A 19338-nucleotide genomic window follows, 5' to 3' on the forward strand; every position below is an offset into this window, starting at 1 on the left:
CTCTCTATATTTTTCTTTACTTTAGTTATATATTATTATTTTCTTATTTTTTTAATTCTTTTTTTGGTTTATGGTAGACGAGAGAGAGAAGGAAAATGAATATATAAGATTAAAAAACTAAATAACTTTCACTTTTTGACACTTGGTATTTGGTAGGGCTGTCAAAATTTACCAGGAAACCGGAACCGGAACTGGGAAACCGGGGAACCGGGAAACTGGGGACCCGGTTCCGGTTCCGGTTGCAAAAAAAAAAAAAACCGGGACCCCGGTTCCGGTCCCGGTTTTTGGCACCCGGTAAAAACCGGGGAAACCGGAACCGGGTGCATATATAATTATATATATAAAATAATATATTTTAATATTTTATATTAATAATTTAATATATATTTTTTTGTTTTTAGCCATTTACCACTTAGGGTTCTTTTTTCACGCTTCTCTTCTTTCTTCCAAGCTTCCAGCCACGCCTCTCTTCTTTCTTCTTGGCTTCCAGCCGCCACTCTCTCTCTCTCTCTCTCTCTCTCTTTTTGTCCATACATAATACATATATGTATTGGCATTGATTTTGTTGAGGGAGAGGAGTTTTGTTGGGTTTTGCCGAGGGAGAGGAGTTTTGGGTTGTGGGTTTTCTGAGTGTTGCTGGGTTTTGCTGAGGGAGATGAGTTTTGGGTTGTTAATTTTATGGGTTTTGTTGGGGTGTTCTCTGCCATGGCCGAATGGTGGAGTTTTGGGTTGTTAATTTGTTGATTTGATTTCATAGAAGAGTTTGAGTTTTGGTTCGGATGTTTTCTTGAGTGTTTGTAACAGTGGAAAAACAAGATTGCTCTTGTTTGGAGAAGATGATGTTCATGGACTGAGATGCAGAGTTTTTGTGGCTGGGTCCGGCAAGAAAGTTGCCAGAGAAGGTGACCGTGGGTTTCTTCAAAAACCGGTTACCGGATCGGGTAAAACTGGAACCGGCCGGTAACCGGGACCCCTAACCGGGGTCCCGGTTCCGGTTCTGGTTTCTCAAAACCGAGAACCGGGGTACCCCGGTTCCGGTTCCCGGTTTTGGCCAAAAACCGGAAAACCGGACCGGGTTGACACCCCTAGTATTTGGAGAGTCTTGTTGATTAAAACTAAATTTGAAATAAAGTAGATAACTTGTTAAATGACTCTTTTTGTTCAATGAAAATGCTCTTACAGTATTCTACACCATTAATTTCAAAACAATACAAAAAAAAAAAAAAATTCCCAGCCGTATGGAAAGCCGTATACCTTTTATCAACAAAAATAATGTGTCCACCCTCATAAACCGTACGTTCCATTCAATTATAATCGTGTTATTTTAGTTCTTTGCAAATGGTTCGTTTTATTTTAATTAATTTGAAGCCTTTTCGTGTGCTGTAGAACTTAACGTGCTTTATTTGTCGCTTTAAGAGCACCAAAGTTAAGAAAAGTAATTTCATTTCCATTTTTCAATAAAAATATTTTGGTGGACAAAAGAGAAAGAAAAAAAGTACACTAATTATTATCAATTAACTGCAAATTATATCAGAGAATTCAAGAAACACTAAAATAGTATATAAAAAATAAAAACTGAAAAGCTAGTGATCGAATCTAATATTAAGATATTAGTTATCATAATGTATTTTCCAAGTCAATCTAGGATCATTCCTTCAGCATAACAAGTTGGAGACGTATTCTTTCCTAGTCAAGTTCGTATATATAGATGTTCATGTTAGGTAGTGAGTGGGGACGACGGCCCTATATATATATATATGAAATGTATGTGGAATCCATTCACTTTTCTTGTGATTGCCATGCGCATTTGCCTTACATAATTCAACGAAAGCAATAAAAATAAAAAAATAAAAACTAATCCCATATAATTTATTTTATTTTATTTTTCTATATCCTTCCTTTTCTTAATCGAATAGCTAGGAACCCTCCTCGATCGATACAATCTTTTTTTCTTTTTTCTTTTTTCTTTTTTTTTGGTTTCATGTGTAAGGAGTTGTCTTTATTTCTTATTTCTTAACATTGTTGTTAGCTTGTCAGCCATTTTAGTTACTGTCTCGTAATTACGTACCATCAAACCTCAGGCAGAAATGCAGTATTATTCTTGCATTAGAAGCTAGTAGCTAGTGTCAAAGATTATTTGTTTCTTACATAACCTATTTAAGAATCTGATATAATTAATTAATACCAACATATATATAGGAACATGGCAACTTAGGCTATAAGTTTAAATTAGTAGTAAACCATATAATTAAGCGTTGTCATTACCCTTGCCAACCATAAGAATTATGGAACTATTAAACACAAAGTTGGAAGTCCATAAATGAGTTATATTTCAAATCAATGATCTGATCTGATAGAGCCGCAGAAGTGTAGTTGATGTGCGCGCGACAATAACTTGCTAGTGCGAGATTACAAAATATATATGTTATGCATGGGACAAGAACTAAGGTGGGGGATTCACCTTTTCTTGTCTTTGCCAGCATATATGCGCATAATATTATTGGCCTTATATGCTACAATAATTATCCACATTACTTTACTAGAATTAAGAGCAGCTATCTAAAGTTGGTGAAAGCCAAGCAATACTTTTAACTTTAAAAGATGTTTGTGGTCAAGCATTTGCGACTAGCGAGGAATTATATGGAATGGGGCATGCTAAAATGGCAAGCACATCGATTAAGTTATTGTGAATATTATCTACTCATGAAGACAATGATGCAACGGATCAGGATTTGTGAAAGCATATTATAACTATTTTTTAGTCTATTGAAAAATGTGGAGCTTGTTAGGTAGAAGTTACTGTTAAAGTACATAAAAATATAAAGAGAAAAAGTAAGGAAGAAAGATACAGATTAAGGTGGTTATGAGTTACATGACCAATATGTAACCTATAAGAATTATGAGAGTTACATAATCAATATGTAACTTATGAGAATCATGAGAGTTATATAATAATAAATATATAACATATGAGAATTATGAGAGTTACATAATAAATATGTAACATATAAAAATTAGGAGAGTAAATAATACATTAATTTAATTCAAAATAGTTATTTTACCTTCAAAAATCTCAATACGGCCCCACAAACCCAACGGTAGATCACATACGTTGAGGTTTGGTCTTGAACATCAAAGGGGCTAAAAAATGGCTACTATGGCCTATATTAGAACATCAGCTGTTATGATCGAAACTTGAACTTTGCCAACTCTGACCGGCATTGGCTACTATGGCCAGAACATGAACATCGGCTTCTTTGGCCGACATAAGAGTTGCAACAAGCACCATTCTTGGACTATCCGAGTGATGAACATAATGAGGATCATTGAGTGACCCATGCGAATCATTGCTCTCAAATGAAAGAAATCGCATTAGATGATGTTTCAGCCATTGCAAAATGAGCAAATGAATAAAAATGGTTGAGGAAAAATTGAGTTTAGAAAAATCGTTGCCTGAGGCTCTGATACCATATTAAAGTATATAAAAATATAAAGAGAAAAAGCAAGAAAAAAGGATACAGATTAAGATGGTTCGGCCTATACCCTATATCCACACGTCAAAACCTTTTCTTGGTTACATCTTTCTTTCACTTGATTGAAATTATACAATAAAATGGCATATTTATAGTTGAATGGGGCCAAGAATACAATAAGTACTTAATCAATGTGTAACCTATGAGAATTAGAAGAGTTACATGACCAATATGTAATCTATGAGAATTAGGAGAGTTACATAATCAATATGTAACTTATGAGAATCATGAAAGTTACATAATAATAAATATGTAACATATGAGAATTATGAGAGTTACATAATAAATATGTAACATATGAGAATTAGGAGAGTAAATAATATATTAATTTAATTCAAAACAGCTATTTTACCTACAAATGTCTCAATAGTTACTGCCTCATACCTTGGAAGATACATTGCACCTGGTCGATCGAAGTTAATTACCTCTTTTTAGCTTGTTATTGTGGAGTTGAGTTTGATACTTTGTTGATGTTGTGGAAGTATTAATGTTGGAAGTCTGTAGAAAACTAGGGTTTTGTCAAGATTAATGATAATACTAATTAATCTTAATTTGTAAATTATTATTGAGTTTGTACGGGCTTGCATGGAGTTGATCAATGGGGCATATGGTGCCATGGTTGTCAAGATGATAAGTTGCTAAACAAATAGTTTAGGAGTAAAAGAGTGTTAAAAGAATGGAGTTTTGAAGAATTACGATTGTGGGAATATTTGAAGTTATGAAGTGTGATCGTGTTTGTATGAGCATAGGAGTGTTGTTTTGATAGTTTTTGAGTAGTATGGGACTAGTGGCGAGCCCCATAGAGGCCTTTATGGGTCATGGCCTTTACAAAGTAGTGTTTAAACAATTTTAATTTATAAAGAAGATTTTATACCGGTCGTTAAATAGCCTCTACACATGTTTTGTTTTCACTTTTTTATTTTAATGGGAGGTTCACATTTATTCTGTGTGTAAAAGAGCTTAGATTCCAGTTTTAAACACTTTTTGTATTTGTGCCGATTGACATATTACGTTACTAATATATCAATTGTTGCATATATTTATAAACTTTATAGATTTTTTTTTTTTTTTGTAATACACATATTGTGTAATAAATTACTTCATTTCTATTTTAAATTATTATTTTTATATATTTTTAGTTCGGCCCCATAATAATGATTTTTTTTTACTCCGCCACGTTAATGAATTCACGTTGGGTTGATAATATTTGAAGAAGAAGAAAGGACTACAAATCTTGCACTTAAAACGATTGATTCCTTAATTAGGGTTTTAACAAGAGCACCATGAGATCTCGCATCATTAATTAAGGTTAGAAGCGAGAGAGATTACAAAGATTGCACTTTAAAATATTGTTTGAAGGTATGGAGAGCACCTAAGCAAGGTTGGCATAAGGCAAACTGGGATGTGGCTATTGATAAAGTACACGACAGAGTGGGGATCGGAGTTGTACTCAGGGGCGAGAAGGGGCAAGTGATTGCTGCTCAGTGTAGAATGAGGATGGGTATATTAGAGCCATTTATGGGGGAAGCATGCGTTGCCTATCATGCAGTGTGCTTATGCAAAGAGATGGGAGTACAAAATGTAATTCTGGAGGGAGATGCTAAGCAAATTGTGGAGGCTATCCAACATGAAACGGGCACATGGAGTCGATTTGGGCATCTAATAGAAGACACAAGACGGATACTACTCACTCTATCAAGATGGAATTGCGTTTTCGTTCCTCGTGAAGCAAATGAGGCGGCTCATAGGTTGGCAAAAGTGGCTACAACTGATATCAGTGATAGAATTTGGAGGGATACCATTCCTAATTGTATTAGTGATATTATTTTGATGGAGCAATTAGCTCTATCTCGATGATTGTTTGTGGGAGGTTTTCTTATTCTCCGCATACGATTTTATATCAATAAAATTCACCAAATTATCTCAAAAAAAAATTAAAATATATATATATATTGATTCCTTAATTAAGGTTTTCCTATAGAATCCAAATAGAAGAATATTTGCAAGGATCATAAAAGGAGATCTCGAGACACGTACAGATAAAGGACATTTAAAGTCACTTCGATCTTAATGTTGTAGTATCATCTACAGCCGCGCGCCCTGGCTTTTTTGGTTGTAAAATTTTAGGTTTTAATGGCAGAACAACATATCATCATAATACATATCATATATCATTTACTCTCTTATAGAAAGTAGAAAACTAGCTCATTAATACATTTAAAACACACGTTCTTGCATCAAATTATGTATACAATGGATATCTTTATTCCATACGATAAAACCATGCACAAATTAACATATATAACATCTAAGTTACTTAATATCCAAAACTACAACTCTTGTTTATGCATGCCTGAGCTATATCACGTGCACAGCTGAGAGTTGCACCAAAGCATACTGAGGAATTTCACACGTGTTTTGAGCAATGACCCCCATGACCATTCCCAGGTATGTAAGTGCATGGAGAAGGACCAGATGGCGGGACAGGCGCTCTCTGAGGAAAACTTTGCTGGGTACCGTACTTACTCACTCCTGCCTTCTCTTCTCCTGTTAAGGGCCTACAAACTGATACAGGGATTGTGAGAATTAACAAGATTAACACTATAGTTTTGCAACACTCATACATGTTTTCTTTGCGGATGATCTTCATTAATATTGCTGTATAACGAAAGAAAATAGGTGCTAATGTAAGAGGTGGTAAGTATGGTTTCTCCAACCTTTCCATTTTTATAGATGGAATCAGGATTCTATCCTCCAACACCAAAAAAAAATAAATAAATAATTGATATAATAAAAAATGATGGCATCACTTTCTCTTTTGTCACATAATAACTTTAATAGAATTTGGATTGTTCAGCAATGATAAACTACTCTTTTATTGATCGCTATATTAGATGAAAATATTGATGATATCGCGACCATGAGTACATATAATCGAGTGAAGAACCCTAATCTACTCAAAGTGAAGAGACGACATAGCTAGCCTTATTGTTGCTTGTTACCGGAAGCTAGAAGAAGCTACTAAAGATTATGTTTGTGCACATGAATATTGGAACACAATTCTCTAGATCTTACCGTTAAGATTTTATTTTATTCTATTTAATGGTATACACTACAAGTGAGAAGAGTGTTAAAATATTTATCTAAACAATAATTAAATTCATAATTTTTTATGGACTTAAACTTTTGAGATTGTTAATGACACAGCAACAACTGCTAAGCATTAACTAATTAAAAACTTTTCCGGCCAGCCATACACATTTCTCCAAGAATTAAAAACAAAAAACACAAAACAAATGGGTAAAAAATTGTGTAAAAGTGACATTACAAAAAAGAATTTATATATATAGTCATTCCACGCATGATGTCTAGACGAACGGCCGAGGGATATTTTCAAATAAAACAAAGGAGATCTCCAAACCCACTAAAGGACCTCTCTCTCTCTCTTTCTCGTACGACCACTGTCTAGTTATAGTGAATCCTGGTTGATATTTTTCCTAAAGTGGGGGAAAGGAAATAAAAACATATATAAATTAGACTTCAAAACATTTACACGTCTTAAAATCGAATATTCAATCGATGTTGCCCACCATCTTGATTTAAATTGGGTGTCTAATTTATTCAACTAATGTCTCCAAAATACATAAAAATTTTATTGAATAAAATGAATTAAAAATTTTCCTACAACTCAGTTTGGATTAAAAAAAAAAAAAAAAATCCCAGCCCATTGGGATAATTTAAATTACTCACCCAATAATGCTTGCATGGGTCCACTCGATCTTTAAAGCCTAATCGGGTTGACTCAAACTGCACTTAGTAAGCAATGAACTTGCAAGGCAAGGAATGTAAGTTTGTCTCTTTCATGCAGCAGTATATTCCTAATATTATTGGAGAAAGAGCAGTATATTCCTAATATTATTGGAATCACAATCTAATATTCGTCGTACGTAAAATCTTAATGTATCTAGCTTGCATGTCTAGAGGAACTAAATTTAACATATATATATATATATATAAAATCAAATATCTAAATAAAAGGACCGAGAATGTAAATTTGGATTAGATTCATCAAATCCAACGGTTACAAAAACTAAGAAAAAATTATCAAAATTAATTGGCAGAAATACTTCAGAACTTTTTTGTTGTTTTGGTGACCTGAATCAAACACAACAAGTTGTGTGACCGCCATAGTTTACTTGTGCATGCCATACAATCCCAGTTTGTTGTACAGACTCATGCATAGAAGAAAAAAGAAAGTAAATAAAGAGGCATGCCAGCCAAGGCTCGTTTGGTTACGCATTTTAGGATTTTTTTTATTTTTTGGCTTTTAAGCAAAAGAGAAAATATTGACAAGCAACTCAAAACACAAAATATTTAAAGCTATTTTCACATTTTAAGTCACCTTAATTACAACTAATAAAAAAAAAAAAAAAAAAGTACTCTTTAATTATCAAGGGAACCTGGGTTCCCTTTGAAGGGGATGGCTTCAGTTTTGCATGCAGGTCTCAAAAAGTAGGGACTAGGGTATTTGCTTTTGGCTTCTAAATTCCTTACCGATTCAGTGAAAATATTAAAGAAAGCAAAAGAATAAAAAGTGACCAGAAGGGGACAAGTCTTCCATGTAAAAGCTGACAATTTGGAAAAATATTTACTCATTATGAGAGGGAGACAAAGATCTTATTTATGAGTAATGCTATGCAGTAGCATTTCTTCAGCAAACTGTCCGTAATTGCTGAGCTGGCGTGGGTTAAGTGAACCATGGTTATCAGATTTTTTTATAAAATAAAAAAAAAAATCACTCCTTCGCCCACTGAGTTCCCCAAAATCAGCCTTTTTTAGGTTTTTTCCCCAAAACCTTTTCGCGTCCTCATCTCCCACGCTTCTCCCTCCCCCTTCACCTCCGACCTTCACCCACCACTAAGTACTGCCGCCACAGAACAGACCGCCACCCACGGCACAACGACGCTCACCCACAGCACCAACTCGAAATCCAGAGACGCCACCCAGCCACCACCGACGATACCCACTGAGTTCGAGAAGGCATGCATAAATGTTTTCATTGTTTTGTTGGTTAGAGCTTCTTTGAGCTAGATAAATCTTTCATTTTGGGAAGAAAAAAAAAACACAAGAAATGGAATTTTAGTTGGTTATGGTACGATTTTTCCTTTGCTTTTCGGTTGAGCGCCGATTGGTCATGGGTCTTCTTTCTGCCATGGCCGAATGGGCTAGGTGGGGGGATTTCTTTTACTCCCTGCTTCGGTTTTGCTTCACTCAATAGTTTTGAAGATTTTAATCCCTTTGATTTTCGGTGGTTGGTTGAGAATGGGTATATTTCTTGAAAACAATTCTTGGATATTTGGTCTTCGTGGGTTTCTCTCTTTTTGTCTAGTTTTTGATTTTCTGGTTGTACCACACACCAACAAGAAGAATGAAAATGAGATTTCTAGTTTTTGTTTTGGTAATTTTTTTTACCTGGGTTTCTAATTTCATTTTTTGATACTACTACTTCTGTTTTTGCTACTCATAGTTCATAGTGTTTTGCTTATTTTGCAAAGACATGGTTTGTTGCCGCAGAGACGGTTATTATCAATGATGCTAAGATGAATAAAAATGAGAAACGCTTGAAGTTGCATTGAAAAACTCTCGGATTGTAACCTTTTTGGTTGTTTGTACCTCTTTGAGGATGATGAAAAAAAACAAATTATTTACATTTCTTGAAGTTGATTTTATGTAATACTTGAAATTAGAGTTTGTTAAAATGAACAAATGATTTTGGTTGCTTCTTTAATCTTATCCACAAGGGTAAAGGCATTTCATGATTTGGACATAACTTGCAACGTACAACAAGAGTCCATGGTGCTTCTATTTCATCTTCAGTTTCAACGGACCCAAAATTTATAGAAGCTTTAACCAGTAATACATACAAGGCATCAATCAAAGATCGAGGTTGTTGGAGAGTGATAACCGAATCAATACTCGAGGCACATTCATCAAAAAAAAAATTGACTCATGTACACAACCTTTCTTAACCAATTTCACAAGCACGGTGGTCCACATACAAAATAATTTGCAACTTCAAACAACACATTCTCTTATTAAAACTCAAATCAAATCAGGAAAAATGGCTAATACATATGACAACGTGTAGTTCTTGAAAATCAAATCAAATCCCATCGTTTATCATCCTTTACACCCGTGTTCTTTTGAATTTCTTGAAAATCCCTCTAACGAGCATGTAGCTCTGCTTCTCCTTGATCCCGCCCAAAATCTTACATCTGAAAATAAGAAACAGAACATTAGCTTCAAGTTATTTCAAATGAAAGGAAAATTTTCTTTTGATAAGGAAATTCAGCTGCAGCTAGTTGTGAATAGCAGCAGTAACACAAATGAAAGGAATTTTTTTTTTTTTTAATAAATAAAGCTCTTTCTAAAGGCAATAAATTTTCTCACAGACATTTCATCAAACACGTGTAGCTTGACATTCACAACTAGCTACAACTAAAAGAAAGCACAAACAAATTCGAGAATGTTAACAATCAAAACCAGCCACACACACAAAGGAATCAAAACTTTCTTTTTGCATCCAAGACAAAAGAGCTACAATAATATTTTTCATGTTCATTAGTTGCTTCCAAAGACAAAATCAACTTGCAGATGTAGATGCAGATGAAAACCATACAATGGGCAGAAGAGAGAGAGAGAGAGCTTGGATAGATGGAGATCGACGAACATGGAAAAATCGACGAAATCGGAACCCATTCATGCAGATCGACGAAATCGGAACCCATTCGTGCAGAGACTTGTACAGAATCGAAGGACACGGAAAAATTGATGATGATTCGGCAAAATCGAAACCCATTCTTTCACGGAGTTGTATAGAATCGAAGAACATGAAATAATAACCCAAAATTCACAAACAACCCAAAACCCACGAACTGACTTTTTTTTTTTTTTTTTTGTCTCAAAATGAAAGAAGCTCTAACCAACAAAACAATGAAATCATCTATACATACCATCTCCAACTCACCGGGCGTCGCCAGTGGTGGCTGGGTGGCGTCTCCGGATTTCGAGTTGGTGCCGTGGGTGGCAGTCTGTTCGGTGGCGGCAGTGCTTGGTGATGGGAGAAGGCGGGAGGGAGAAGTGTGGGAGAGGAGGACGGGGAAAGGTTTTGGGGGAAAAAATAAAAATTACGAAACCCTATCACACTTTTACTCTTCAGGCGTGATTTTATTTTATTTTTATAAAAAAAAAGCTGATAACCATGGTTCACTTAACCAGGACAACTCAGCACCATGCGGACAGTTTGCTGAAGAAATGCTACTGCGTAGCATTACTCGTGAACCATGGTTATTAAAAAAAATATTATTTTGTCTTTGGAAGCAACTAATGAACATGAAAAATATTATTGTAGCTCTTTTGTCTTGGATGCAAAAAGAAAGTTTTGATTCCTTTGTGTGTGTGGCTGGTTTTGATTGTTAACATTCTCGAATTTGTTTGTGCTTTCTTTTAGTTGTAGCTAGTTGTGAATGTCAAGCTACACGTGTTTGATGAAATGTCTGTGAGAAAATTTATTGCCTTTAGAAAGAGCTTTATTTATTAAAAAAAAAAAAAATTCCTTTCATTTGTGTTACTGCTGCTATTCACAACTAGCTGCAGCTGAATTTCCTTATCAAAAGAAAATTTTCCTTTCATTTGAAATAACTTGAAGCTAATGTTCTGTTTCTTATTTTCAGATGTAAGATTTTGGGCGGGATCAAGGAGAAGCAGAGCTACATGCTCGTTAGAGGGATTTTCAAGAAATTCAAAAGAACACGGGTGTAAAGGATGATAAACGATGGGATTTGATTTGATTTTCAAGAACTACACGTTGTCATATGTATTAGCCATTTTTCCTGATTTGATTTGAGTTTTAATAAGAGAATGTGTTGTTTGAAGTTGCAAATTATTTTGTATGTGGACCACCGTGCTTGTGAAATTGGTTAAGAAAGGTTGTGTACATGAGTCAATTTTTTTTTTGATGAATGTGCCTCGAGTATTGATTCGGTTATCACTCTCCAACAACCTCGATCTTTGATTGATGCCTTGTATGTATTACTGGTTAAAGCTTCTATAAATTTTGGGTCCGTTGAAACTGAAGATGAAATAGAAGCACCATGGACTCTTGTTGTACGTTGCAAGTTATGTCCAAATCATGAAATGCCTTTACCCTTGTGGATAAGATTAAAGAAGCAACCAAAATCATTTGTTCATTTTAACAAACTCTAATTTCAAGTATTACATAAAATCAACTTCAAGAAATGTAAATAATTTGTTTTTTTTCATCATCCTCAAAGAGGTACAAACAACCAAAAAGGTTACAATCCGAGAGTTTTTCAATGCAACTTCAAGCGTTTCTCATTTTTATTCATCTTAGCATCATTGATAATAACCGTCTCTGCGGCAACAAACCATGTCTTTGCAAAATAAGCAAAACACTATGAACTATGAGTAGCAAAAACAGAAGTAGTAGTATCAAAAAATGAAATTAGAAACCCAGGTAAAAAAAATTACCAAAACAAAAACTAGAAATCTCATTTTCATTCTTCTTGTTGGTGTGTGGTACAACCAGAAAATCAAAAACTAGACAAAAAGAGAGAAACCCACGAAGACCAAATATCCAAGAATTGTTTTCAAGAAATATACCCATTCTCAACCAACCACCGAAAATCAAAGGGATTAAAATCTTCAAAACTATTGAGTGAAGCAAAACCGAAGCAGGGAGTAAAAGAAATCCCCCCACCTAGCCCATTCGGCCATGGCAGAAAGAAGACCCATGACCAATCGGCGCTCAACCGAAAAGCAAAGGAAAAATCGTACCATAACCAACTAAAATTCCATTTCTTGTGTTTTTTTTTTCTTCCCAAAATGAAAGATTTATCTAGCTCAAAGAAGCTCTAACCAACAAAACAATGAAAACATTTATGCATGCCTTCTCGAACTCAGTGGGTATCGTCGGTGGTGGCTGGATAAACTATGACTCAACCCCAGCGAACTTAGAAAAAAAAAAAATTAATCTCATCCGTATGTTAGATTTACCGTCTTAATTGATTCATCTAACTATGTTAAAGGAAGTTCTTTGTTGGGTTAATTTGGTCGTCTGGTTTTAGAACCAAAGTTTCTAAAGTTGGTTTGAATATTTTTTTACAATTTATTCATCTATACAAATTACTCACTCATCTAAGGAAATAATAATAATAATAATAATAATAATAATTTGATAAAACCAAGTTTAATAAAATATCAGAAAATTAGTATATTCGGGTTTTTGTGCATCTGGCCTTAATTCTCCCAAATTGATGAAGCTCATTTTAGCCCAACTGACTTGGGGAGGTGGAAGGCCCAATTGTATTTAATTGGGTTTCAAGCGTAATTGGAGCTTTTGGAAATCCATAAAGGATATCTTCGCCTGGGTTGTTTAGGCCCATGCTCAAATTATTCCTCGTTGAGATTTGGGACTCTCCACTAGCCCATGAGACTCATCATGTTAGGCGACATGTCACGTGACTCCCACATGAGTGCCAAACTTTCTTTTGTGGGTAAGCGTGAGTAGGGGTTGGCAGATTAATCGTTTACCACCTATTGATTACAATTGAACCGACATTAACTGCCCACCGCCAAAAGTCGGTCGATAATCGGTTAAGAATTTTTATACCGATTAACCGTCGGTTCGGTTCGGTTAATAGGTATAAATATTTTTTTATTAGTTAACCGAATTAACTGATAATTAACCAATAATAATTATTCTATGACCATTTTATTAGTAGAAATGTAGAACATATGTATGGTAAATTCTTATTGTGTTAATTAATGGGTCAATTTAAAATTTGTTTGGTTCAATAAGCTATTTTAGCCCCAAAAAACAATTTGGGACCCCAAAACAATCAACTTTTGGCCCAATTAAAAAAGCACATGGTTAACTGATTAACCGAACTAATTTTAACTGAAATATCCGTTTAACTGAAATTTTTGAAATAAATCATTACCGAAATGTTATCGGTGAATTAACCGATTTAACCAACAATTTTGTTTAACTGACCGAAAATGCTCTACTGAACCGAACCGATAACCCACCCTAAGCGTGAGTAATATAAATTGCCTAGAAGCCCCCAAGAAAGGACAAGTTTTGGGTCTATATGCCCCAAGCAACTCAAAGTTAATAGGTCGAATTGTTTGGAGTAAATCGCACTTTTTATTTATAAAATTGCAATGTCAAATACATTCTTACTCCGCTTAGTGAAAATAAGAAATAAAAGAAGTTAAAGAAGAAATGTCACCACCATGGAATCAAGTCTTTCACAAGTGAACACCATTTAGGGGAATATCTTTATTTCACGCTTGCATGCCAAACTAGATCTTCAATCTTCAACTTTTAATCTTAATTATAAAATAGTTTCTCCCCATTTCGTGTGGGAAATCAAGAGGAATCTTATCCCTCATGAGTGCAGTGTTAATGGTCGTCAAAGTTCTTTTCACAATAAAGGCAAAGACGCATATGCATGCATGTCATGACCAATTGACCATTATCACAATTTTATTTTAGATAATTATTAATTAGAGTACATGAATCTTCTCCACGTATTGAATGCTTTTAAGGGCTTGTTTAGACGAGTGTTTAAGGAGTTTAAAAGTGTATTTAACACTTTTAAATTTGTTTGGTAAAAAAAATTAAAAGTACTTTTAAAGGTTCAAAAAACATTTTTAATTTAAAGCTCTATTTCTCAAACACAATCTCAAACATGACTATTTTCTCTCTCCGTTGTCGCTGCAGCTTCCCAGTTTGCTCCAACAAGCTCCATAAAACCCAATTTGTTGATGTTCTAGCTTGTTGTCGATGAATAAGTAATTAATTTTACCAAATGTGGACATCAAAGTCGACATTTTTTTGAGCTGACACTCAATGTTATGACCAGGATGATCGCAGGAAAGCGGTATTATGGAGAGTACATCCCGGAATTGGAGGAAGCGAGCAAGTTTAAGAGCTAAGAGCCTGTTTGATATTGCGTTTAAAAAATATAGTTTTTAAGTCAAAAAAAAGCTTTTGGGCAAAAGCTTCATTTTTATTTTTATTTTTTTAAGTTTTTGCTAAAAATACGTTTTGACTATTTTTAGGCTTTTTAAACCCTTAAAAGGGCTTTTAATTTTTTTACCAAACGAGTACTTTTTTCTCTCATTCCATTATTTATTTATTTTTTTTTCATTTTTCCTTTCCTTTGAAAAAAAAAATGGTTCAAGCGAATGAAAATTAAAGAGGAAATTGTCTTATTTATATTAAATTCATATGACCCATAGAAAAAGCCAAATTTTGAAAAGTATGACCATTAAGAAAAGATAAATTTTCAAAAATATGATCATTAGGAAAAGAAAAGAAAATTTAAATATATGAATGTTGGAGTAACAATAAAATAAATATTTAAAAAATTATTTTTAAATGGAATAATGAAAGTAAATCACTAGTTTGCTAAGCTAGATGTACGTACTTTTTTTTTAAAAAAAAAATCTTATTTTAGTTACCCACTTTCTCAATATATTTTTAGAATTTTTCTAGCTTATAAAAAGGTATTTTTTGTCATTGTAGGACATTGATAATTTTCTGTAAATTGGGCCTTGGAGAAAACATTGGCTCAATTAATAATTTGGGAAGAGTATTGACAAACAAATAGTAGTTAGAGATGATATATAAAGTCCATAAGGAGTAGCTCAATTGGCTAAATACCACGCCTCACTAATTCGTCCCAATATAAAGTATCGACTACTTTCAAAGCTTTGCTTTCTTTGATGAGCCTAAACCCTGGTCAAGCCCAAAATTCATTTCCAGCAACCAAACTCCAAATGGCAGCCCCTAAACCGAAACGGTGCAACCCAAAAATTCATCCCATATACATGGCAGCCCAAAACAATAGGCACCCTTCAGCCCTTACAAAGGGCCTAAACATCATCTTCTCTTCATTTTATTTACTGTCCTTTTAATTTTCTTGGTAATTTTTTATTTTTTATTTTTTGCCTTTTTACAGAGTTTTCCCTCATTCTTTTGACTACTAGTGGTTTTATTTGGTTTTCTCAGCTAATTATTGATGGTTGTGCGGCAAATTCTTACGAAACAAAACCTTTTAATACGGCCTCTTTTAGCCATTTCGGTTTGTTTGATAGGTCGGGTCATTTTTTTGACCAATTCCCAACGGTTCTCTGAAAAACTATGTCGCCTTTGTTTTTTATTTCCTTGTAATTACATTTTTCTCATTCCTAAGATTTGTTAAATTACTAGTTATTTCAAAAACTTAGCTTATAGGATGAGGTAAGTTTAACAACTTAATAATTACTTTAACACTTTCACTCGTAAATTAACGGAGTAAAGGTTCACTCTTAAGATGAATATAATATAATAGGAAAAAAAAAAAAAAAAAAAATTAGATCGAGAATAGTGTCAAATCATTATTATTATTATAGCCACACAAATTTTCATGACAATCTGATCTACTTAATAATCAGATTTGTTGGAACCGTTTCCTAGATGGGTGATGCAAGTAGTCTGAGAGGATTAATATTTGCAAAAAGAGAAGAAAGATAGGATAAGAGCTTGCCATGTGTTGGATATTTGAGTTTTATGGAGATTTAGAGATGCGTTTGAGAGGTTTAAAAGTGCTTTTAATACTTAAGAAGCCCGTTTGAAGAAAAACGTACTCGTTTAATAAAAACATTAAAAACGCTTTTAAAGGTCCAAAAGCCTAAAAATAGCTAAAAAACATTTTTGGCGAAAGTTTAAAAATGAAATTTTTGCCTAAAAACTCTTTTTAACTTAAAAATTCTATTTCTCAAACGCAATCATAGTATAATTTCCCTCTTCAAAAATCAACCTAGATACCTAATCGAAGCTTTCTTTTTATAGGCCTAGAGGACGGTTTTCACCATAGGTCATTCCTGAATTCTCTGCACCCACGAGGAGTTCTGCACAACTGCCATTTGATCGTGGATCGTGGCCATCAAGGGGAGTTGGTGTTATACTGGCTTGGACTTATAACTGCAAATTGCAGTACGTCGCCTGTGTTCTACGGACAGCTGGCTAGATGGGCCATGTCCTTATGGGCCTGCATAGTTACTTTTGGTTTATGGGTGCTGTATTGGTTCTTGGCTGATTCACCTATTGTTTAAATTTTTAATGAACTTTTTTCATTTTTAGTTATAACAAAGAAATACCCAAACATTTTTATGTGAGTATATATAAAAGGCTGTCAAATTTCATGTTCTTTAAACTTGTGGTAGTCTCAGACCTTCATCACACATTTTTAAGTTGAATAGTTATATTGTGACAGGCTGTGACAAATTACTTGAATCCAGCAGCCATCAAAACTGGGCCTTAATTAATCTGAAACGAAGCCTAGCCCAGTCCTAAACAGAAGCCCAAATGGATAACTTCTCGGATTGGGTGAACTATGGCAAGAGAAGCCCAAACCAATATGCAGTCCATTCTGTTTACGTGAAGCCCAAAGTAATAGAAAATGCAGTCCATTAAGACGGTCATGAATGGGATAATAATACAATTCCTTTTTTTTTTAAAAAAAAGAAAACTTTCAAGCTTTCATTAAAATCATAATAATACAACACTCTCAACAATTATAATATCATGAATAAAAACAGGATAATCTTTCATCCATATTTGCTCAAAAAATTGCTGAATTGCTTGCTGTCTTTTTAAAATGATAAAAGCTAAAAGGACAAAAATTTCCTCCAAAATCAATTTGGAGGAAATATCCTCAAACTCACGTAAAATAATGCCAAGTGTTTATAAACATTTAAAATGCACATTAAATTTAGTCCAAGTTAATAAACTGATATTAATGAGGTTAATAATTTAATGTACATTTTAAATGTTTATAAACACTTCGCATTATTTTACATGAGTTGGAGGATATTTCTTTCAGACTGATTTGGAGGAAATTTCTGTCCAAGCTAAAATGTACTATTTCCTTTTTCTTTTTTCTTTTTTATCAGCGAATTGCTCTATATTATTCAGATGATGAAAACTTTTTTCTTTTTTTTTTATCCATTGGAACTAAAATCATTTTTTAAAGCTAAGAATTTGACAAATTATATGGATAATGGGGTTTTAATTTCTTTTCTTGTTTTTGCTGATTATCTTATGTTATATAGACATTTTTGACATGTTATTTATTCTTGGTTGGGTGGGTCAAGATATTTGATTTTATGCTTAAAATTCTGTACTAGTTGGAATAATACAATTCCTCCTTAAGCTTAATATGTGAACTATTCAATCTTTTTTAATACCATAATTGGAGAGCTGACATCATCATCATTCAATCTAAGGCTGATTTGCCGGTCAGATTGTTGAAAGTAATACATAATTAATTAGCATCTTGCTTTTGGCCTCTCTCTCTCTCTCTCTCTCTCTCTAGAATATCAAGCCACTATATATATATATATCTTGTTACCTAATTTGTGACCATAGATTCTGTTCCTTTAATAAAGGAGTCCCTGCATGCCTATGTCATCTTGTTCACTATAATCAGAGATATGATAGAATTTAATATAATTTCATATTTTGCTCATAAAAATTCATGTGACAAGATGCCACATCATCTACTTTTTGTTTTGTCTATTTCCTCTACTAAAAATATGATGTGGCATCTTGCCACTTGGATTTTTATGGGCAAAATGTGTAGTTTTTATTAGATTTTAGCATTTCTCTTATAATTCTAAGAAATATTACGGGTCAATATTTTTCTCATATTTCACCCATCTCATCTTACAATTAACTATTAAATTTGTGAACTTATGTGAACCCTACAAATCTAATGATTAATCTATTAAATTTGTAGAAGAATATAGGCCACATGTAAGAAACTTATTGACCCCTACCATTTCTCTTTTATATTCTGAACAATACAATTCCTTTTTAATTAAGCTTAAAAAGATAAAGCTAAAAACATTAAGCAAGACGTATTATGTACTAGTAGGAACAAGTATTGGAGTACTCTTTCTAGCTTATACAAAAAAGGAAAGGAAAAACTTCTCTTAATCTCTCATAAACTTTTATTGCTTTTGCAATCCCCCTAAAGTTAAAAACATTATCAATTTAGTATATCAAGCTTTAAATATTTTGCGATATAACCCTTTCTGTTAGGGTTTGGGGTTAAATTAGATGGCAAAGGGGATACATGACCTTTTATACTTCCGTAAAATATATAGAATTATCATTATCATTCAATCTAAGCCTAATTTCGCCTATCGCATTTTATACTTCCTTAATTGGAGAGCTGACATCATTATCATTCAATCTAAGCCTGATTTCGCTTATCTCATTTTACAAATTAACTATTAAATGTGTAGACTTATGTGGACCCCACACATCTAATGATTGATTTATTTAATTTGTAGAATAATATGGGCCATATATAGAGAACTTATTGACCCCTACCATTTCTCTTATATTCTGAACAATACAACTCCTTAATTAATCTTAAACAGATAAAGCTAAAAACATTAAGCAAGACATATTCTGTACTAGTAGGAATAAGTATTGGAGTACTCTAGCTTACTAGCTTATACAAAAAAAGAAAAGGAAAATCTTCACTTAATCCTCCATGAACTTTCATTGATTTTGCAATCCCCCCTAAAGTTAAAAATATTTTCAATTTAGTGTATCAAGCTTTAAACATTTCATGATATAATCCTTCATGTTAGGGTTTGGGGTTAAATTAGATGACAAATGGGAGAAATGACCTTTTATACTCCCATAAAATATATAAAATTA

General features: G+C 33.5%; 1 protein-coding gene across 1 annotated transcript; it reads left to right on the forward strand.

Moving 5' to 3' along the window:
- Positions 1 to 4311: 4311 nt before the first annotated feature.
- LOC148583208 (uncharacterized) lies at positions 4312 to 5390 on the forward strand. The gene is made up of 2 exons (XM_088511612.1): positions 4312 to 4365; positions 4893 to 5390. The coding sequence occupies exons 1-2, from the start codon at positions 4312 to 4314 to the stop codon at positions 5388 to 5390; spliced, it is 552 nt and encodes a 183-aa protein (XP_088367738.1).
- Positions 5391 to 19338: the final 13948 nt, after the last annotated feature.

This window comes from Corylus avellana, chromosome 11 (assembly GCF_965113065.1).
Source record: "Corylus avellana chromosome 11, dhCorAvel1.hap1.2, whole genome shotgun sequence".
NCBI lineage: Eukaryota > Viridiplantae > Streptophyta > Magnoliopsida > Fagales > Betulaceae > Corylus > Corylus avellana.

Excerpts from the sequence above, each read along its gene's own strand:
- LOC148583208 (XM_088511612.1), top strand. The coding sequence starts at position 4,312 with ATGGGACTAGTGGCGAGCCCCATAGAGGCCTTTATGGGTCATGGCCTT. Across the intron at positions 4,366-4,892 it reads TGGGTCATGGCCTTTACAAA|GTATGGAGAGCACCTAAGCA; the intron begins GTAGTGTTTAAA and ends TATTGTTTGAAG.